The sequence below is a fragment of the Pseudonaja textilis genome, chromosome 11, assembly GCF_049901715.1.
Source record: "Pseudonaja textilis isolate UNSWEBS1 chromosome 11, rPseTex1.2, whole genome shotgun sequence".
NCBI lineage: Eukaryota > Metazoa > Chordata > Lepidosauria > Squamata > Elapidae > Pseudonaja > Pseudonaja textilis.
This window is the reverse complement of record NC_142000.1, coordinates 1,488,628-1,511,513: the sequence shown is the minus strand read 5'-3', so window position 1 is coordinate 1,511,513 and position 22,886 is coordinate 1,488,628. Positions and strand designations below refer to the sequence as shown.

General features: G+C 44.2%; 2 protein-coding genes across 4 annotated transcripts in view; one reads left to right on the top strand and one right to left on the bottom strand.

The window, feature by feature from the left end:
* The window catches only part of GARRE1 (granule associated Rac and RHOG effector 1), a 71,103-nt gene extending 59,973 nt beyond the window's left edge, over window positions 1–11,130 (top strand). The window contains exons 7-15 of one of the 3 annotated variants that reach the window (XM_087940399.1): window positions 120–278; window positions 1,868–1,965; window positions 2,326–2,451; window positions 3,360–4,369; window positions 6,836–7,001; window positions 7,400–7,534; window positions 8,471–8,549; window positions 9,984–10,350; window positions 10,811–10,950. In XM_087940399.1, the coding sequence (XP_087796525.1) occupies window positions 120–278; window positions 1,868–1,965; window positions 2,326–2,451; window positions 3,360–4,369; window positions 6,836–7,001; window positions 7,400–7,534; window positions 8,471–8,549; window positions 9,984–10,298 (2,088 nt within the window). In that variant the 3' untranslated portion in view covers window positions 10,299–10,350; window positions 10,811–10,950. Of the gene's footprint in view, window positions 1–119; window positions 279–1,867; window positions 1,966–2,325; window positions 2,452–3,359; window positions 4,370–6,835; window positions 7,002–7,399; window positions 7,535–8,470; window positions 8,550–9,983 lie in introns of all 3 variants that reach the window. The other 2 variants (XM_087940398.1, XM_026714362.2) reach the window with 2 other exon arrangements.
* An 8,767-nt stretch (window positions 11,131–19,897) lies between these two features.
* Window positions 19,898–22,501, bottom strand: SS18L2 (SS18 like 2). Its single transcript, XM_026714448.2, has 3 exons — window positions 22,333–22,501; window positions 21,292–21,368; window positions 19,898–20,557 (listed from the first exon to the last, which is right to left on the bottom strand). Exons 1-3 carry the CDS (start codon window positions 22,399–22,401, stop codon window positions 20,464–20,466), a joined length of 240 nt encoding a protein of 79 aa, XP_026570233.1. The 5' UTR covers window positions 22,402–22,501; the 3' UTR covers window positions 19,898–20,463.
* Window positions 22,502–22,886: the final 385 nt, after the last annotated feature.

Here is a 22,886-nt window from a genome sequence, read left to right as displayed (position 1 = left end):
GTAGGAGTGCTAGAGATCGGCAGTGCAAAATAGATTGAGTTGGAGTGGGCAATTATCTGTCTTGCTTGGGTATTCTTTTTTTGCTTAACCCCTCCCCCCCCCTTGTGTTATATTGACAGCACACTATGATACAATTAATTAAAGAAGCTGGCTACCATAATGGAATGACCCCAAGAGATGACTCTCCTGTGACAGAAGTCCTGAATCAAGTTTGCCCTTCTACATGGCGGGGAGCATGTAAAACGGCGGTACAGTTGTTGTTTGGACAAGCTGGGCTGGTAAGTATCGGTGGATTGACAGCTGTATGAAGGTGGCCAAAGTGAAGGGAAGGCAGGAGTGGAAGGCAGGTCATTAGAGACTAACCTTAAATCACAGCACTTGGGCCTGTGGCAAAATGCTGGATTCAGGGTTTCAGCCAGCCTGATCTTATTTTCTCCACTTTGCTCCTCTCGACCTCCCCATTTCTCTCTCTCGTTACTCTTGAGATGGTCACACTTGCGGTTTCCTCCCTTTCAGTTTTTTCTCTGGCCTTTGCAAATATTGCTGACAGCAGCTCTTGTCTGTGTAGGTAATTCAGCTTGGACTAAGTTTGCTTTTGGCAGATACCACAATATCATTAACCAGCACATTCGACGTGATCATTGTTTTAGGGAGGACGTATAAACCTAAGAGCCAAATGGGTCTGAGCATATGGACGTATTTCCCTGAATGTTTCATCTGCTTTGCCATGTTTTTCCTTGAGTGGTCAGCAAAAGAGATGTTCAAGTGGGACTTTTCTAGCTTCCTATCATAGCAGTTTAGTTTTGAATTTGGCATGACAAAAATATTTATATTCCTGATTTTTCATCCTAATTTCAGGCAGTTACTTTCTTACTCTGCCCACAGGGAAAAAATTACAACGTGGATATATAGGTAGTCCTTGACTTACAACCATTGGTTTAGTGACATTCAAAGATACAGCGGTACTGAAAAAGTGACTTATGACCACGTTTCACATTTATGACTGATGCAGCATCCCCAAGGTCACGTGGTCAAAATCTGGTGACTTGGCAAGTGGCATGTATTTATTTAGGAGTCATTGAGTGACGACGCTTGGATGTCCTTTAATGTCTTTTAAGATCCATTGTTTCTGGTGCGTTGAAGCGATTAAATCCCTTTGGGTGTTTTGCAGAGCCAGGGAAGCAGTTTCAGGAAGTCAGCCGCATTGCTTCTAGTTGACTCTGCTGGTGAAGATCCTGTTTGGGGGTTGGTGGAGGAGGAAACATCTGTCCAGCAAGAACAATGGCTGCTGGAAGTCATTTCCCAGGCCCCGGGGGTGTGGAAGGTTAATTGGCTGGGATTGAGTCAAGTTTGGTTGAATCGGTTGGCTGTGTGCCTGTTTCCCTTGAAACAGACAGTGCGTATTCTGCCCCTAAAATCTGCTGTCTCTGCAGACAGTTTGAGGACGAGGACAAAGCTTTCATGCAAGGGACCTGGGGGTGGTGGGGGTGGTCAAGAGTTGTTTTTTTTTCCAATCTTGTCTGGCAGTTTTAAGCAGGATTAAAACGGATCCCATGAGTTCAAATGTTTACCTTTCCAAAAAAGCAGGAAAAGGAAGATTAAATTATCAGCGGATGAAAAATGTTTAGTGAAATGCTTGCCTCTAAATATATCCTGGACGTTCTTAACTATCACATTTCACGATTAGCATTTTAGCACCTCCTCACAACTGTAAATATCATTCATATATATCTCTTTGTTTAATGTTTACATGTTCTTGATCAGTGTCCGTGGTGGCGGCAACAAAATGATTTGTTGTTAAGTTTGAAGAGGGACATTCTAGTACTTTTAAAGTGGCGGTTGCTTACTTATTTTTCTTTGCAATTAGGTGGTTGTAGACACAGCACAGAATGAAAATAAAGAAGCTTATGCACCACAAATCAGCTTGGAAGGCTCCAGAATTGTGGTTCAAGTCCCATCAACTTGGTAATTAGAATTTGCTACTTAAGGAAACCCAGAACAGCATTGTGTGTGTTGTTCTGCGTGGAAAAAGTTAAGAAATTTTATTTTAAAGCTCTGTGTATTTTACAGTATGATCAAAACTATCCCAATACAGTAATTTGAAGGGAGTACATGGTTTTTCATGCAGTTGATTATTACAGTGGTAATAAATTTTGAATGATCTCTGGAAGCTTCACACTGAGAGCCTGCCTAACCTTTTGTCAGAAGATTGTCCTGTGTCACGTTCAGAACATTAATAATCTGATCATGAATTATAATACTAATTAATGTAATTAATTAGCATAATATAATTGATGGAAATATCTGATTCTCCATTTGCACCAGGTGCCTGAAAGAAGATCCTGCAACAATGTCTCTGCTGCAGAGAAGTCTGGATCCAGAGAAAACGTTGGGACTGGTAGATGTACTTTATACTGCCATGTTTGATCTAAATCGCTGGAAAGAAGGAAGGTTGGTAGACCTGGCTGTGGCTGCAGTTGGTACAAAATCAGCATTGCATAACACTCCTTGTTCAGGTGGAAATGACTGTGAGAAGCTTCATCTCGTTGTTGAAGCCACTTACACTATAAATCAGAATTTCTGGGCGGCAGCATTTGACATGCTAGGAAAACCATGGTAGTTTTTTTTCCCATACACATCTTAGCTTCCCATTTCAAGGACGTATTAGATTTATATGCCTCTGAGAAATTGGCTTGAACATGTTGCTTTAAAGTGGGGGTGGGTGGGAAACAGAGTAATCCAGAGACAAGAGGGTGTGGTCCCTCCATAGCAAAGGGCTGATCCCCCAAACCCAGATCAGAACACCACTACCCTGAGAGAAAGACTAGATCCAGTGTGTGACCTCTCAGGTGGGTTGGCTCTGTGTAAGTTGTAACTTGTCCATGGTGTCCATGAACCCTCCTGAACCACCCTTAGTGCCAGGTTCAAAGAAGGCAGCTTGAAGTTCCCCAGGACTTGGGAACCCCACTACCCACCTAGCCATAGGATTGTGGATCTCAGGCAATTGCTGCTACACTGCAAAGAGAGAGAGAGAGAAGCAAACAGAAATCCCAATTGATCCCTATGGCTCAACCTCACCTAGCAAGTCTCCCATCCATCTATGTCTGGAGCCCCACACCTGAAGGCCTTTGGAAACAACCCCCAGTCTCCATGCCTGCCCTGGAGTCTTGGCTGATGCCGCATCCAGAATCCAGGGGGGCCCATTACAGAGAGGAGACCCAGACACATCTGGTTCCAGGAATAGAGTCAGATGTGGGCCATTGGTTTGTATTTTGTTCGTCCCCGAATTGCATGTTTATATCTAGTTTTCCCAGGTCGTTTTTTTAATCTGAACCGGAGGGTCATTTTTGTTTCCCCAGGGAACAAGCGTTGCCCTACATCCAGATCCAACTCCAACGTGAGAGCTCTGACTTCGGAAGTCACACTGACTTACCATCTGGAAACGGCAGTAAAGCAGCGGGGGGGTTGCAGAAGACTTTCTCAAAGTTGACATCACGATTTACCAAAAAAACTTCTTGTACAAGTTCAAACAACAGTGGGAATTACTCCATTCCTAATATACCTTCTAAAACCCATTTTATAGCTAACAACTCAGAGGACAAAGCAAAACTACCAAGTAACGCAGACGTGCGACTGCAAAGTATCTTGAACCTGGGCAACTTTCCGAGGGTTCTTGAGCCTGCCCAGCTGATGCAGAGCTCAAACCACCACGGGGTCAATGGCCTCCTTGAAAGGCCGGAGGGAGGCATTGCGGAAGATGGTAAGGATGCCAAGGGCATGAATCTACCAACTGACCAGGAAATGCAGGAGGTCATTGATTTCCTGTCGGGTTTCAACACGGGCAAGTCCCAACAGACTTCTCCCCTGATGAGAAGAAGAACCTCGGTTGCCTCCTCCTCCTCTTCTGCTGCAGCAGAACAGAAAGCAGCTGCTGTGCAGCTGCCGTCACTACAGTTGTCATCTCACACCCCACTGCATCACCTTCAGCCCGGACTGCCCCAGCAGGCCCACCCCCAGAAACCCCAACAGCAGCAGCAGCAGCAGCAGCAGCAGCACTATCAGCCCCTGCGCCAGCCCATTGGGTCGCAGCAGCGCCTGCCCAGTAAGTGGTCAGCGGGTTCCAGCCAGCCCCCCGGCCAGACTGTTGGGCCAGGGCTGTCCTCGCTGCCTCAGTGGAGCAGCCACGCCTTTTCCGACCTGAGCCCGGACCTCTACAGCCTGGGCCTTGTGAACAGCTACATGGATAGCATGATGTCAGAGATGCTGGGGCAGAAACCTCAAGGGCCCAGAAACAACACGTGGCCAAACCGCGACCAAAGTGACGGGATCTTCGGGGTGCTGGGAGAATTTCTACCTTTTGACCCTGCAGGTAAGTTCAACTGATGGGGATGGTGTTATGTCACAGCATATTGGAATGTGTTTTTGAATACCAGGGCATTATCCTAAGCTAGCAGTCTCCTATCTGATCTGGGCAGCGCGATTTTGAGTTTAACCTGAAATTTTCTCTCCCCCTTTGATCTGAATTGCTTTACTTTGTTATTGGTTTTTAGCATGGTGAACTAATTTGTGTTTGCGCTTTGGATAACTATTGTAAGCACCCAACAGCAGCTTTTTATGATCATAGTTTTATTTGTATTCCTTTTTTTTAACAAATTTTATTCAGTTTTTCACATTAAAAACAAAAATCTCTTTTTAGTGGACAACATATTTCCGGGTCATCACCTTTACATATAAATATGACAGCAATTATACATTCATATATGCATACTTAATTCTATTATTACCTTTTCCATTCCAAATTTTCAGTAAGGAGAGAAACAAACACATTAATTCTAGCCTCTTTCATTAATCTCAATCGAAACATCTTTTTGTTTCATTTCAATTATTTCAAATATAATCCTTTAATATGTATTTTTAAATATAAAGATAAACAATATGTGTTTGTGTAATAATAATAATAATATTAATAATGATAATAATAAAGGTTACCAATGTCTCTCCTTGCTTTTAATAGTCTATATTAACTTATTAATTTAGTTGGTTCTTTAGTCTGTCATATTCCATTTCCATTACACATTCTTTTTATAAATTCTAGATTTTTTATTTCATGCACCTGTTTCTTACTGCTTCTCCTCCCCCTCTTTCCCCCATACCTTTTCTCATTCCAGTTTATATCCCTCTCTTTCTTAATATCTTCCTTTCCCCTTTTCTGCTGGGTCTTTCTGCCTTCCCGACTTCACAGGTATTCCCCCTTTTGATTGCCTTCTTAAATCTCAACTTTTTAACCTTCCTTCTTTCCCCACTTCTTTGTAGTGTTCTTTGTGTTAATTGTCTATTTAAGATGTCTTCTCCTTGAGTCGACTCCTCCTCCTCTGAAGCTCTTTCTTCTTGTTCTTCAGTCGCCATTTCCATTTTTTCTAACACAGAGCAAAGTGATTCGCCTTTTTCCTCTTTCCTCTCTCATGTTTTTAAGTTGCATTTTTAATTCCTGAAGAGATATCATCATTACACACTCTTATATTTTATGATCCTTAAAGTCCACACAAAAAAAACACTTTTACTTTCCTTCTTTCTTCTTTCAATTTTCTAAAGTTCTCAGTTCTTCCAGCCCAGGGTCTATACCAAAAACATCAATCAATCCCACAGTCAGTCTTTCCTTGCTTTTTTCTTTATTCTGGTTCTGCTTTCACTTTCTAAGATTCTAACTTTGTTTCAATATTTCTTTAAGGTTATATCCACACAAGTTCATTCAGAAACAGGATGCTTTCCCTTTTGTTTGAGCTCAAGTTTTTGTCAAATGGTGGCACTCTCCATTATACGAAGTCTTCACCTTTTCCCCCTATTTTTTTGTTTAGGGTTTTTCGAACCTCAATATTCCAGCACAGTCCAGTCTCCAATTTGTAAACTTTATTATTGTTATTTTTTGACAATCTTAATTCCAGCTTTATTTTATGCCTGTTTATTACCAAAATATTTTTGTCCAATTTAGTTAAATCTTTAGTTCTGGCTTCTTCCTTTCCCAGTTTGAAGCCCTGCTTAGCTGTCAAAAATATTTTCTTTTTTTTCCCCTGTCCCTTTGTAATTTTGCCACTCACTTTTCTTTTCTTAAAAATTCCATGTTACCTTAATCCCGGGGTATTTTTGTTTAGTTGTATTGCCCAGTTGTCCCGGTTCAGATGTTATCCACCTCTTTCTTCCCTCCTGCACAAATCTTAATCCAGCTGAGTCCTCCTCTTCGGGGTGGCCATTTTAAACCACCGCTGCAGTCATCTTTAGGGGAGAAAAGACCAAGCCCAGGAGGGGAGATGGGGCTCCCCTCAACCTGGCTCGCGGCTTCCCCTTACTCCGCTGCCCCTCCAAGGCAGCTTCAGCCCCTAATCGTAATAACCGGGGCTCTCCAATGAAAGAGCACGGACCCTAGCTGCAGAGAGTCGCGATCTACGGTCCATCAGCGAGGAGGCTCCGCCTTCTTTTTCACCATATTCTCAACTTTGTGAAAGCGCCCACTTTCACTTGTATTCCTTTTTTGATCAGCATAGAAAGTTTCCCTTTCCCTGTCCGTGGGCATCAGGCCATCACCGCTTCCACTACCCGAGTGATGGCCTGGCTGCTGCTTTGCTCGTGGTTTGCATTACACAAAGACAAGTTGCCAGGAAAGCCCTTTTCTGTGAAGGGCTGAATATTCGGCATTCAACAAACATTCCATACTATTAACTGTTTTCTTACATGGATGCAGGCACACACCGAGGGGTGGCTTGCTAAGCATCAAGAATTAAATCAGGGGTAATTGGGGAAGAAATAGCTGACTGATAGAGACTCCTTTTCTTCTGCCCAGTTGGCTCAGATCCAGAGTTTGCCCGCTATGTGGCTGGGGTCAGCCAGGCCATGCAACAGAAAAGGCAGGCGCAACACTTTCGTCGTCCCAGCAATGCACGTAGCAACTGGTCTCATCCTGATGACCTCCACAGGACCTGGCCCTTCCCAGAGTATTTCACAGATGGGTAAGGTGCCTTTAGTAACTCTTCTTTGTATACTGTATTGTGCAGTTTTTTATAGAAATTAAGTAAATTTGCTTTGATTGATTGTTGAGGCTGTTTTGTTAATCCAATACATTTTGTTTTTTACATTAAATGTTCATGTTGCACTTCTCTTAGGTTCAAAATGGTACATACAGATAAACAACGCCTCTGTTTTTCTTTTTAAGGGGATATGCCTGGGATACTTAGCTAAGAATAATTCCAAACATAGGAACTTAAGCTACAAGAGAAATCCTGTATTTACCTTGTAGTTTGAAATTGTCCCTCGAGATCTTGCTCTTTTGAAGAGGGAGTGCAAGGACTCCATTTTGCCTGGCTCCTGGGGCCACCCCTCTCAACCCTGCCTTGCTGTTTCTTCGCAGGGAGATGACCAGCAGCTGGTCAGGGACTCAGGGGGACTCTGCCAGCTCCAGTGACGAGACCTCCTCAGCCAATGGAGACAGTTTGTTTTCCATGTTCTCAGGGCCTGACATTGTGGCTGCTGTCAAACAAAGAAGGTAATGCTTTGCAGAAAAGCTGTCTGTCTTAACCTCGGTTTTCCTCCCTTGCCCTAGCAGGAATCACAGAAGAAGCTCTGTTTGGAAATTCAGATATCTCTTCTTTCTTACTGCTCCTGAATTGATTCCCGTGTGGTGCTACCTCACCTTACGAATAGATTTAGATAGTAAATGAGGGGCTGAGAGGCAGAATTCAAAGACAGTAGGTTGATGGTGCTTACATGGACCAGTTCCGAGGCGCCTGCTTTTAGGGAGTCAGAATACTTGCTGTAAAGTAATTATGGAAAGAGTGTCTGTGTGGGAATGTCTTAGCTGTCCAGGTAACAAAAGAATGGAGCTGGTATGAATTGGGTTCGGTCTTGTGTCAGAGCCAGTAAATGTGTTCACACAATCACTGGATGCATGGATGCCTCCGAAGGATAACTCAAAGTCCTGGGTTTGTATGGCAGGTTGAATCTTTGCTTTAGATATGCAGCAGGTCATTGTCAAACATACTTGAACTAGATGAATTCTTGGCTGAGTCTAACGCTGTTGCTCCTGGCTTAGAGATGATAGGGGGAGCAATTACAACTTCCCACAGTTATTCCAGAAGAATACTAGGGTGCTAGTTGATAGAATGCTGAAGCAGAATTCCCAGTGCACTGTGTGTGTCGATAGCTGGGTTGGTATCCCCACCTAATGGAATCAGTTAATGTCAGAGGGGATTCCTTCGTCTGGCATATTTGGGGGTGCCATGCCTTCTCTCAGTTTGACTATAGAATTACTGAATAGAGTATTGCATAGATTAAACAGTTTTCCCCCCATTAAACTATCATGACATTTTCCCTTCATTGAAATGAATATATGTAAATAATTTATTGCTTGTAAATCGCTTTGAAGAGAGATGGGCAGCAAACAAATTTAGTAAATCAACATTTTTATTTTGGGGTTTTTCAGAAAACACAGCAGTGGGGAACAAGACACAAGCACACTTCCTTCACCGCCACTCCTTTCCACCGTGGATGATCATAACCAGGCAAGTCTTCGACTGGATAGGGCGCCTCTGAAAGAGGCCGAGAGCGGAAGGCAGGCATTGAATGGCGGCTTGCGGGTCAGTTTTCAAAAGCAGCAACTTGAGACAAATGGAGTGTCAGCTTTGGAAGCCGTATTCCACGCTGCCACATAACCTGAGAAAGTGGGAGGAGGTGATTTCAATTGAGCAGTTCTAAGTAGACAAAGTAAAATTCTTTTCTTAGTTCAAGGTTGTTAAGTGTGGCACGACAGACTAAGACTGGGACGGATCGTGATTGGTCCATGTGATGTGATGATGGAAGAAAAGGGGGTGGTTTGTAGTTTGGGACATTGTGGGGAGTCCGGGAAACTTTTAGTTTAGAGATTCCACAGATATGATGCCAGGTGCGATTCTCATAAAGGTCCTTTTGAGATGATGCTTGTCTCGGAGTTACTGATTGGAAGGGAGGTTTTTTGCTGGAACGCTGACATGGAGACTCAGATTAAACCGCCTTCCTAAACCAACTTCCTAGATTAAAGGCTGATGATACCCTGTTCCCTTTGGGTGACTGGAATTTATTTCAGGTTGCTTGCTTTTATTTATAAACAAAATGTATTATGAGGTTTGTTTCTTTAGTGAATTGCGAGGATTACCCCTCTTTGTTTTTCCACAGCCAGGTTTGGGGTTTGGCAGGAAAACTGTTTGGCTGGGGAGCTTAGATTGGCTCCTACTGCTAGAGAACCTTGATCCCAGCCAAACATCCAGCACGTTGACAGCTTGTGTGCCTTTTCTCCCATAGCCAGAGAAGGCCAAAAAGAGGGAGCTTTAAATGCAGGAAGGAGGGCAATAACTGAGGCGAGGGGTGGGCGTGAGCAGGCGTCTCTTTTGAAGAACCTTCCCAGAAATCCCCGCTTGCGGGTGGACCCTTAAAAGGCAGCCCGGGGGCAGTTTTGCAGGCCACCCACAGTTCTGTGCTCCGTCCAAGAAAAAGGGAGATGACTAATAGAAAACAATCTAATCGGACAGCACTGGGTTACCTGGGACAAAGGTGAAGGTTGCTGAGGGGCAGCTTCATTTTAGTATTTCACACTTTCCCCCCCAGAACTGTAGAAAAATGATTGAAGGAGCCATTGAGCCAGGGGTCTCCAAACCTGGCAACTTTAAGACTTGTGGACTTCATCTCCCAGAATTCTTCAGCCAATTCTCCAGCGTAGCTGGCTGGAGAATTCTGAGAGTTGAAGTCCACAAGTCTTAAAGTTGCCAGGTTTGGAGAGCTCTGCGTCAAGCAGCTAATTGTATTAATGATGTGAAAGGCTGTGTTTAGAGCTGATTCAAGGTCTCTGCGTAAAGCCAAAAGACTGGGAGGTTGTGGGAAGGTGTGAAGTCTGTGTTTTTTGTCATTTATCCCTGGCTTCGGTGGCAGCGTTTGAAACTCAGCTGTCCTCCTTGCTGTTGCAGGACAATAAAACTAAAACTTGGCCCCCGAAGGCTCCTTGGCAGCACACACAGTCGGGTCAAAATATGTCTTTATATCAGCTAAGCAGCCCTGCCAGCCACTGGAACGACGCCATGCAGATGCTGCCGTCTCCCGTTTGGTCCGCCGCCAACGACTGCCCTCCTCCGCCCACAGGGATGGCCTCCCCGTTTGCCTACACCCAGCAGCCTCCGCAGTCGCCACCGTTGCCCCTGGCTCAGCACAAGCAGGGGCCCAAGGGCTTTAAACCTTTTCCGGGCAAGCACGAGCGCCGGCCATCCTATCTGCCGCAGTACTGATGCCCCGTTTCCTCCTGGCCGGAGAAGCAGCAGCCGAGGACCAAAGTCTTTGGTATGATCCGGGCTTGCTTGGTTTCTGTCTGCTGGGGGGTGGCGGTGGCGGGGCGGGGGGGCGTAACAGCTTTGGTAGTGAAGTCTCTCGTTCCTTGCGGCCCTTGGCACCCGGTGTCTACCCAACAGCCTAAGCTGTGACCCTTTCAAAGCATACGGATGCCCCCGGTCACAAAAGGTGACCCTCTCACCGCAGAAAACACTGTATTTTATAGCTATTTTTTCATATAGATTTATAGTTACCATTTCTTGCTAAAACAGATTTGAGTATTTTTAAGCCAATCTAGCAGTTTTGCTCAACGCTCATTTTCTTCAGATTTCTAATTGACAAAAATTATAAAGTCTTCGCTCTGACTTTCACAGGCTGTGATAGCTTTTTTAATGCAGTCGTTGTTAATATGCTGCAAACTCTTTGAAACAGGAGTGGGGCAAACAACAACTGAGAACCTGATTCTTTCCAGTTACTTAGTTTGTGCAAAACAGCTGGAACCGCTTGAAGTCCGTGAAAAGTGATCCTGGCCAAGCAGCGTGAGCCCTGTCCACCTCCATGAAGTCCTTTTGGTGGGTTTATGACACTCCGTTTGATACGCCTCCATTTGGCCAAAGGCATTATCCATACAGTGCTCCTTAAATATATGAAAGAATAGTTAAGACTACTTGCAAATATAAGTCTTATTTCAATGCTAGACTTAGTGTGTAAAAACATGAGCTGGCTCAGAAGAGAGAACTTAAAAACACTATTTTTTGTAGTGCTAAGAATTAAAATAAAGTACTTTCAGTCAATATGTGCCATTAAATAATTGAACCTGTGGAATTAGAAATATCTTCCAACCAAAGTGGATCTGGGGAATGACTGGTGCTTCAAATGGGAAAAAGGTAAATATGTATAGTGATCCCATTGTATATTAATCGAAGTGAGAGAAGTCTTTATAAAACCTATTTAAATTTTCATATTTCATCTTTGAAAGAGTAATTATAAACCACAATATTTTCTGGTATAAAGGTTTTTGACAGTATTAATATTATTTTTATATTTTCTTAATTCATATCATTCTAATACATTGACAAGTAAAATGGGTTATTAGTTATAAATACACATAGTTTTTGATGAAGATAAAAGCACATTTAAGTTCCCATTTTCTACAAACTTACATGTGTATATTAAAGATACCAAATATATATACACACACACACACACACATACATACATTCATATATATATACATATACATTTTTGTGTGTATGTATGTGTGTGTGTGTATATATATATATATATATATATATATATATATATATATATATATATATATATATATATATATATATATATATAATTTTCATCCTAGAAAAACACTAAATGTTGGGGTGGGTCGCGTAAAAGCCCTTCCACCCTCTGCTTGTGCGCCGTTTGGCGGGCCTAAAATGTTACTCTTTGTGCTGGTTAAGGATGCCAATGTTGCCTGTATTTATGATACTGTCATCTTGTTTCTTGAGATCCCATCCTTACCATGTTTACAGAACTGTTTGCTGTGCATAACTTTACAGTCATGTGCTTTGCACAATCAGTGTGGCTTCTGTCTGTACATTGTTAATGTTCTGTACTTTCTGCTAAAATGTTGGTGAATTTAAAAGTGATTTTGAGTCTCCTCAAGTATACAATTGAAAACTTGTATTGGACCTAAAATTGATTGCAGTTGTATGCCACAAGGCTTTCAAGTACAGATATATGTTGTGTTGAAATTTCCTGTAGAGCATTTAAGCTGCTGTTGCAGTTGAGTGACAAATGCAAACATTGGCAATTTTCTAAAATCCAAGTTAAATAGTGGAAATGCAGGTGGATCATTTTTTTGTCTGGTAGGTGCTGCATCATCCACTGCTTCCAGTTATTCTGAACACCTATAATTTTCCCAAGTATTGGCAAGCAAGGTTTCATACTGCCTAGTGCAAGGGGCACGGTGCTTAGTCAGATTATCTTTTAACGCAGTACTTACGTGAATAACTAATGCTTTGAAACTGGAACTGGACATTTTGTTTTTAATGTTGAAGCACCTGTAAGTAAAAACAACCCTATTTGCTTTATTAAAGATATACCTTTAATAATAGATTTTATTGTCTTAAAATAAGATTTATCCAAAAGGGAACGTTTGAAAGTTATTCTCCCGCTGTGGCTGGAGAGAATCGCTAGCTGGGCTCCTCCTCTTTCCAGCAGACGAGAACAATTTTGGGGTGCCCAAGGTGGTAGGAAAAGACCTACCTAATGTCAGAATTAAGAGCCGCTCATGTCAGAATTAATCCATATCAGTAATAAATCCATATCAAGCAAAACTCCAAGGTCAGCAGATTCCTCAAAGAGTTCTTTTATTAGAAATATCCTATTGGCACAGATCTGGTGAAAACTGACTCTGAAGACTCCTGCGATTTACACCAACTAAAAGTTTTTCTACTTTCTCAAAACAATCAGTCACATGGTCCAATCACGGTGCAGTGTAGCAACCAGGTAGCATCACTCCACCTTCCTCTGCCCAGGTGGTGTGACAATGTCCTTGGCTCTCAAGAGAAAATATTTTGTTTTGGCTACAGAATCCCCGCTATCTCAACCTCCCCCTCTCCGTCCCTCAGCTCCAGTGTGGTAACACTGAAGCAGTCAAAAATGACTTTGGTCAGGTCAGCTTCAGGGTTTACACCTACTGCACTGATTCCCCTGTACAACTGATTCGACCTTCCCAAGGTGGGAATAGAGGGTGTGCCTGCCAGGTACCTGCCTGGTCTCGCCTTCAAGCAGCTACCTCTCCAGGAGGCCCAGTCACCCCATCTGCCAAGCAGCATTCTCTCTTCACATCCCAGTGGTCTCCCCTGGAAAGCCCGGTGCTGATTCCTTAGCAGTTATTGGTATCATCCTTGATCCCTTGCCCTGTAAAAGAAGAGGGCCCCCAACATAGACCGGGGGGTGGGGATGTGTTTTTTAGAAAAGGAGCGTTGAATGCCGAGAGAACAGGGGCTCCCACAGCTGGCTCTCTTCTAGATAGGTAGGAGGGGAGGGGGAGCTGTCAAAGGAGCAGGTTTCCATGGATACCAATCCCAATCCAGTTTCTCATTGCTGACCAGCATTTTTTTTTTTTATATAAAATTCTCATTTCTGAAGGAACCCAATCCCGGCCATCCCCTGATCCATTAGTGAACCTGGTGGCTGAAGCTGTCCCAGTAGAAAGCAGCCCATTCCAGGCCCCTGGGTGGAAATCAAACTACCAATCAAAGCAGCAGCAGTCCAGATCCCACATAACAAAGACTTCTCCAGATAATCTTCTTTTCCCTATTTGCCTAAGTGACCTGTATTGCCAGAGATACCGGAGTGCTTTGCAGTTTTCTGTAGCTATATTATAGAGTTCAAGGCTGTTCTGACCCAAACCTTGTTCCAAGGAAACAAACACCAAACAGAGGTAAAACCTTTTAATGTTTCTCTGCAAATTCACTTCATTCACAGTTAAAAAGCTATTAAAACTAATTGTCTCTGGTAAGAACGAGCCTTGCCAAGGTGGTGCAAGGCTGCCAAGGACACTAGATTAAGTTGCCAAAAAATATTCAAAACAAAGTCTCCAAACCCAAACCAGGATAGTCCGAACATCCACAAGGCTTGAAGTGCAAGAACTTCTTTGCTTCCAGCAAAGAACTCCGGTTTCTCGGGCTGGCTTTTATCTCTTAGGGAGGGCCCATCACCTTGCAGCCTTACTCCCGAGTTGCCTGTGCTGCTGCAGCTGCTCTTTCCTTTGAGCAGCCCTGCGTGCACATGCACTGGGCACAAGGCTCCTCGGGGAGCTCTTCCTCACTGCTGCCAGCCTCCACAATCCCCGAAGGCAGCACTCCACTCCCTGATGGTCCTGGCCCCATCCCTGCATCACACGCAGGCCCCTCATTGGAGTCCTCGCTCTCCGAGACCTCAGCCATCTGCACCACTACTGGCAAACCACAACAAAGGCCCTGTATCACGATTGATTTATAACTCTGTCCTGGTGATAAAATAAAGAAAAAGACTTCCAGAGGCTCCACATCATTGGTCATCTCCTTGCCACCAAGACCATCGAGGCGGTTCCACTGGCAAGAGTCCCCATTTGTTTCAAGGTGTTGTTTTTTTTCATGGTAGCCTGAAACAAGGTGGATTGGAGTGATCTAGATTTCATACAAATAAGTCAGTATCAGAGTCCTCCATATTTCTTGTGGAGAAACCAAATCCCTCTCAGATTACTTTCAGCCTAGAAACTATTAAACTTCTTGGGCAAATTTACTTACATTATTTTGCCTATTCCACTGGAAGTTCTTGAGATATGAATATCGGAGCTGCCTCTCCCCATGTACCCTCCTCCTTTTGGGGCTGGCATTGAGCTCCAGAATGCACAAAGAGACAAGGAGTTTGATCGACCCAAATCTAGGCATCCTCATTAAAAAGCCGTGATTTCTACTTTAAAAAAGACGAACGTAACATCCAGAATCCAATACATCTCACCTAGTCTTGGCATAATTCAGAAGAAATATCTGCATCTAACAATGTGTAAGCAACTGGAAACAATTTTAGGTAGGTACACCTGGTTCTCCCAGATCACAGAATGTACAGGACTTATTAGAATTGCATGTCAATTAAACTGAATAATCTTGGTTTATCTCCAGGGCCTCATCATGCATGGATTGAGTTCACACATGCCTTGCTTGAGCAGGGAGTTGAACTCAGACCTCTAAGGTCCCTTCCAATATAACAATCTTACAAAGAGTGCTATTCTCCTTCCAGAAAGCAATAATGGTGGGAAAACAAGCTATGATTCCACTGAGCCTTACATATGAAAGAGTCCTTTGAATAGTGGATGTTTAAGGCTGTGGACAGGAAAACCCATCTTGGAAGGTCTCCACGCAGAGGCAGTGGCCCACACAAGGCTTCAGGCATACCATGAAGTCTTGGTGGGCTGGAAAACCAAATCTGCAGAAACTTGAGTTACCCCAAAATATATTTATTACCTTGACAAGTTCTGCTGATTTTGACAGAAATGCAGAAATGAACACACGTGATACGTGAAGGCAGAACCAAGTCCTAATCTGTCGCAAGAGAAGCCCCAAGAAATTGGGAAGAGGTGGAATTTCAGTTTCTGTCCTTCTCGACAGAAGACATCTAGGGCTCCTTCAGTTCCAAAGGCAGATTTGGTTTAGCTGGTCTGATGTGGATCTGGAAGAAGGTAGGTTCTCCTGTTGAGAAGGGGGCTGGACTAGAAGACCTTCAAGATCCCTTCCAGCTCCTATCCTATCATCTTCCTATCTTGTTTTCTTTTCTATTTTTTTCTATTTTCTATTCTCTTCTATTCACAAGTTTTTCAAGAGATCATACACGGTTCAGAATCCTTCCGTAGATCTTTTCCCACTGGAAGCTGCTTCCTGAATAACAATATCTTCATGGCAGTAGCCATAGATTCTCTGACCATCAGATGTTCCCCGGGAGTTTCAAGTCACTCCGCTCACCCAGATCCTGCATTTGATACACCTGAAGACCACAGCAACTGATTAAGAAAAGCCCGATATCCAAAATGAAACAACTGTCCCCAAATCCTCCCTTTCACACTGGACGCCCTCAGCCAGTGAACCCAGCTGCACCCTCCGGGGCCCCCCTGCTTGGTCCTGAAAGGGCTGCTCTGCCCACGTGTTGAATCTGTCTTTGTAGCAAGTAAACGTCCTCCTGCCGGGTGAGCTTCCTGGGCTGGTGGGACAGGCCTTCATGGACCCTTTCAGGGTTCCCCACCCACATTCAAGGCAACTCCACTCTCTGTGGCATACAAGATCTATACCGGCTGTGCTTCTTTTTGACATTTAGAGAAGCAGTGACGGAAATGGCGTGCCCGCCCATCTTCATGTTCTCTCCAGTGTGCCAGTACTGCCCACAAGTTCTTCTCTGTGACAGTTCCCAAATGAGTTCAGGTCTTTTCTGCAGGCGTCCCACCAAAAGCAGCACAAGCCCAGGCCTTTTCCATTAGTGCTTCTCTGAGTCACATTGTTCTGACCCAGGCTTTGTAAACCTAATTATTCACAAGCTTGTTTTAAAAGCAAAACCTATTTTATTGCAACCCTGGGAATTGTTTTCATTCCCAGCCAAAATTAATCTTAAACAGTTCCCCAAGATAAGCACACACCTTTCAGTTCTGTGAAATGCTGCCAAAAACAGAAGTATCCAATTATCTAGAAAAGAAGCCAACAAAAGTACAAGAAAAAAACCAACCAAAGTACACAAAGCTTCGAGGAGGACTCGGAACTGATCAAACTACTTTGCTTCCTGCAAAGGTTTCATCATCTTAGCCTGTCCTTCATCCCTTATGGGAGGGGCAATCACCTCCCAGCCTTAATCCCAAGTCGGCCTTTTTGTTTCAGCTGCTCTCACCTTCTAGCAGCTCTGCGCATGCACGCACTGAGAACAGGCTCCCCTGGGTCCTCTGCCTTGCTGCTGCCAGGCTCCAAAGGCAGCACCCCACTCCCAGATAGTCCTGGCCCCATCTCTGCATCAGACACAGGGCCCTCGCCCGAGTCCTCCTCAGACTCCCTGACTGGTCCCCTTTCTTCCCCACTGTCTGATTCTGCTGCAGTCTGCACCGGCTGCTGGCGAACCACAACACACACATCCAGAGCAGGAAGACAATTCTTTTACATATATATTGCAGTCCTTCGAGTCTGCAGAAGACATGCTGTCATGTACTTACTTCATCTGTGGATATGGAGGTGGCTCTGCAGTCCTGCTGAAACGCCAGGATCTGGCCCAGTGGGGCACTGGAAGTCCTTTGTTTAACAACTATAGGGGTTGTTCTGTGATGCCATTCACAATTTTCTATTAATTAGTGGAGGCTTCTTAGCACAGGGCTTGTCAGAGCTTCTGTCAACAAGCTGCAGTTTCTAGGTCCCCTTGCTTCATATAGAGGCCTCTCCTTCAGTAGGAAAGTCCTACACCCAGCCTGTTCAGCAAATAGCCCCCACCCACCCCTTTGCAACCCCTCCCAAGTTCTAGCCGAAACTTCATTCCAGTCACAGGAGGAAAATCAAACGCTGGACTTGCAAAGATGATTGATTGATGTTGCTGACCAGGGAAGCTTATGTACAGTATCTTCCACCTACTGTCTTTATAAAACAGAGCCGAGGTTGATTTGGGGGAGTTTTGGTGGAGTGGAATATCTGTCTTATAGTATTGGAAACAAGCAAATAGGTGGAAGCTAGAAAAAGCATTGCTGAAAAATGCAACTGTTCTTGAAAATTAGCTTGAGTTTTAGTTGTTGGCCTTTCTCTTCTCTTTCTTCGTTTAACCATTCCCTTTCTTTCTTTCTTTCCATCCATCCACTTTTCTTCCTTCTGTTTTCTTTAGTTCTCTTCCCACTGGAGCTATCATTTTGCCTTGCTATCTCCATCCTATTTCCACCCTTCTTTCTAGCTGTTTCCGCTGGAAAGAGTAAGTGTAGTGTGTATATTTGTTTTCTATGTGTGAGAAGGAATGGGTGGTCCATGCAGATGGAAATATGCTAATTTAATAAAGGGAGTGCCTTATTTTACAGGTAATACACTTGGATCAATAGGCTTGCATTCAATTAATAAAAATATTTTTCTCTTCAGCCTGCCCATTGTTAGGCTGTGGGTTCTGCCACATACATTCGCTTACATATATCCACATGTACATACAAGCCATTTATTGGAGCATACGAATATGCAGCATAAGTTTCATCTGACTTTACTAAGAGGTGTGTAAAAAAGCTGTCTAGGTTATCAGAAACAGCGGATCACAACTATTATAAAATGGATGCAGTGCTATAATGCGCTTTGATTGACTTTTATCACCCTGGTAACTCAAATTCAAGAAGTTATTCTAAATACTACTTTATTTAATTGAAATCCTTAGTAAATGATTTTGGAACCTTTAATACATATATAATAATTTTACAATGACTTAACACGTTTTAATACATTTGTGGGTTCCAAACTATAACTAGAGGGCAACCTCACTTGCACTTAAGTTCTAATTCAACATTAGCCACAGGAGGGACCAAAAGGGGAACTAAGGACATTTCCTGACAGAACAACGATCCAGTGGACCGGCTTTCTTCAACACTGGAGAGTTTTAAGAAGAGACTGGACAAGCACTGTCCATTGTTTCTTAAAAAATCCTTTTAAATAAATTTATTTTTAAATTCTGAACATTTTAAATGTTTGCCACTTTTAAATTTTTGATCTAAATGTTTTAATTTTAGGGGAATTTTTTAAAAAACACTTTTTAACATTTTGAAAACTCTTTAATTTTTAAATGAACTAGCTGTGAAAAGAAAACATAGCCTTGGAAGAAGAATCTGATGTTGTTGTGATTTGCAAGATACGTTCCATGTATGTACTCATAACCTGAACTATACACGTACTAAATGTACATTTAAATGAATTTCTTGAAGAAAAAGATCTATTCTAGCAGCAACTCCAACCACTCTAAACCTACAAAATGAGAAGCTCCAACCAAAGCAAGAAGACTGAACCCAAATAAGGAACAAACTGCTAGCAGAAGAAATGAACCTGTACATGAACCTTGACAGACAAACCGATGGAAACGTGTCACTCATAGAAGAAAATGACGACCAAGAGCAAATTCCCTGCTGAACAGTGCAGCCCAATCCAGTGAAGCCCCACTAGAGCTGAGCAACTGATTTCATATCTTCCTCCTGGAAAAAAAGTATGCAGACACCTGGAGCTGGAACATCACCAACTGTTCTGTTACAGGAAGAAAAGTAGTCCAAACTTTCCAAGAAAAAATGGTGAGTGTTGGGGATAGGAGAGTCACTTCTCAGGAGAACGGAATTGGCAGCCTTAAACCGGACAATCAATATAGGGAGGTTAGTTGTCTCCTTGGAGCAAATATGAAAGAAGTTGCTGAGAGCCTTACTAAAATAATAAAGCCCACAAATTACCATCCCTTCTTTTTCATGTGGGAACAAATGACAATATCAAGAGACCATGAGCAGCTCAGCAAGAAAGGTAAGGACCTAGGAGCACTTTTTTTTGCTTTTTGAACAAAAGACCAACATCCAAGGATGGAACAAAGGACTCCAGAAATAAAGTTAAGAGATGGTGCCACCAAGAGCAGTTTGGATCCCTAGACCAACCTGCACGACATACCTGAAGGGCTTCTGGCAAGGGATGGGCTGCACCTCAAAAGAACTGAGCTATTAGCTCAGTTTATCCAGGGGGCTTTAATCTAAACCTAAGGGGGGAGGGTGACCAATCTCTAGGATTTTTAGCACCTCAAGACAAAATCAAGTAAGGTAGGGAATGCTGAGGAAGGGGATGTAAAGCAAGTGACGTAGGAACTATACCCAGAATGAGCCATAATAAATAACTCATGCTTATACACTAACGCTTTAGGTTTGGGGAACAAACAGGATGAACTTAAAAGTACTAGTATATAAGGGCAGGTATTGATAGTTACCGTTACTGAAACTTGACGGGATGAAACTCATGACTGGAAAAGATATAAACTGTTCAAAAGAAACAGACTTAACAAAAGAGGTGGAATTGCACTTTATGTAGAAAACCATTACAACTTTACAGAAATGCATAAAACCAATATAATGAAAAATTACTTAGTTTTATTAGCAGGGAACATTTCAAAGATTGCTAATGTATCTAAAAAGAAGAACCAAAAAGCCACATTACCTTGTTGTTTGCATCAATCGAAGTTTCACTTGAAAGCTGATTTACACTTTTAGATTGCCAAATACATAGGGACTTAGGATAATTCCAGAGTTTAAAATAAATTATAGTCTACAATCAAAGCTTAGCATTCTTAGCATAAGACAAATATGAAAAAAAAAAAAACTTTGCCTGTAAAAACTGTGACACCCCCCCCCTCCCCACTTCTGGTAGTGAAATGTTACTGTAACTGTCTTCAATAGCATTTTCTTTTGCGTAAGGAGGGTGGTAATCAATCAGTATTTACTGATCATGCAAAGGCAAAGCCTCTTTTACGGGCAGCTCCGTTCTGCCGTTTTCGGCCAGATTCTTCAGGCGCTGCTGGCCGTCTCTTCCTCTGCTGATTCATCCTCTGTAAACAGACGTGACGGGAACGGTGTCATTCTATGACCGTCTTCTCTGCGTTTGGGGAAGGAGATGAATCAGCAATAGTAGCCAAATAAATAAGGTTTCTGTGCAATGTGTGCTGGTGCCTGTAGGAAGAAAAACAAAGCAGCAACTTAATTTTCAGAACTGCTGTTCCGGTTTCTCAAGAGTCGGCAAAGACTTCTGGGGTCTTCTCACTAAAGCAAGCTCATCTTGTATTCATGGGATTGCAGTTGAAGTCTTACACTAAGCTGCTTATTTATACACCTAATCACCTCCCAATTCTAGGACAATGTAAGCCAGTCTAGGATTAATTACAGAGGTGGTATTCAGCAGGTTCTGATCAGTTGTGGAGAACCAGTAGCAGAAATTTTGATTAGTTCAGAGAACTGGCGGTAACTTTCTCCCTGGAATAGGGAAGGAATGGAGATTTTGCATTATCCTTCCCCTACCACATCCACCAAGCCATGCCCACAGAACCAGTAGTAAAATTTTTTGAATCCCGCCACTGGTTAATTATTAACCTCCACCTGAAATAGTCTTACTAAGTTTGTTTATTCTCATCCAGCTAAGCAGAATGGAACAACTTGCCACAGAACTTAACAATTTCAATTTAATTATTTAACAGTAACCCAGCCCTTGAGCTTATCAACAGTTTTGTGCAAGAGATTTCCATTGGCAGAAGCGCATTTCAGGGGCGGCAGCAAATAATCTGCAGTATGTGACATGGAGGCCACGCTTCAGTGGAAGGAGGGTGATCCACCTGCCACCAACGGGTCCAGGCACGAACGAGCGGAATTTAAACACACATCCATCCTTCTGTCAGAATAAAAATCCTTACTGCAGGCATTCTGTGGCTCTTCCTTTATTCTGATACTCCACAATGCAGCGGATCAGCTGATCATTTTCATCCAGCAGCTGAAAGTCACAAGAGGCAACCTTACGTTACAAACGGAGCTCCTATACAAAGTCAGCACCCTCCCTCCCTACTAGAGAACGAAATACTTTGGGGAGCATTAAAAAGGCAGGATAGAATATTTTCCCTAAAGGAGAAATATGGGGAGGGGGGGAATCTTAAGGGGGGCAGGAACCAGCCCCAGTCTCCCTGCCCCAAGCAGAAACTGTGAGGAGACGGGCTTCTGGTGGTCCATTCAGAAAGGCTGGGTCAGCCAGAGACTCTACATCAGGGGTGTCCAACCTTAGCAACTTTAAGACTTGTGGACTTCAACTCCCAGAATTCTGGGAGTTGAAGTCCACAAGTCTTAAAGTTGCCAAGGTTGGACACCCCTGCTCTACATAAACAAATAAACAAGCCAAAGGTTGCCAAGATTTGCTCAGACAAACACCTAGGATTTGCACATCCCCCTTTTTGCCTATAGAACCAGCCATGACCCCTATATGACCCCATAGGGATCCAGAAGGTATAAAAACCCACCCACTCAAAAACCCCATTTTGTCAGCGACCCAGAAGCGCGCTGTGTGTGTGTGTGTGTGTGTGTGTGTGTGTGTGTGTGTGTAGGCTTTTTTTTTGTTCGTTCGTTCTTAAGGAACCTCCCGTTTTATTCTCGGCTTCCTAAGCCGCCTGACCCGAGACGCCCCTCGGGTCTCCCTCCGGCACGGCCCTCAAAGCCTGGGACGCTTGAATCCACCTCGCAGCTCGCCTGCCGGGGCTCATCCGCGGAGGCCGCGCGCCCGGGGCTGAAGCCGGGAGTCCCCCTCAGCACGATTCGCCCCTCCTCCTCCTCCGCCGGCGAGCACCCCGGGCAGCAGCGCCTCCCTGAACCTCCGCCCCACGCGGGAAGGAAGCGCGGCCAACCCGGAGCCTGGCCCGGGACCTCCCCCAATTCCTTCCCCGCGAGGAGGCTCCCTTCCCGCCGCTCACCCGTCGCAGCGTCTCCTGGTTCACCTCGGCTTTGCCGCGCAGGCGCTCGGGGACGAAGACCACCGACATGGCGCGGCCGGAAAGCCCGTTTTCCACGCCGCAAAGCCTGCCGGGACTCCCCGCTACGCGACCATTGGCTGCTCTCTGCGGCTCCCGCGCGGGAGGCCCCGCCCCCACGGGCGCTTAGAGACCAGCGATATTGTAGAGAAGCTCACCCCTATTGGACTGCTAGCTTCCGCGCGGACCTTTCGGACACCTTTTACGTCATTCGCGCCATTGAGTTCCTCGCGTCGGGTTGGCGCGACGATTGACGGTGCGAAAAAAAGTTGCGTGTGAGCGCCCCCTGGCGCTAAAGGACGCCCGGCGGAGAAAGTGCATCTTCTGGCGGCCCCGCAATGCTCAGTTGAAGCGGAGGCTGAGAAGGGACGCTGGGGCCCTTTTCCCGGGGCGAAACCCAGGGAAAAGAAGGCCGAGGGGAGGCGGGACAGCAGGCTCCAGTATTTGAGGGTCTGCCACAAAGAAAGGGCGGGGAGGCGGCAACCTATTTCCCAAGA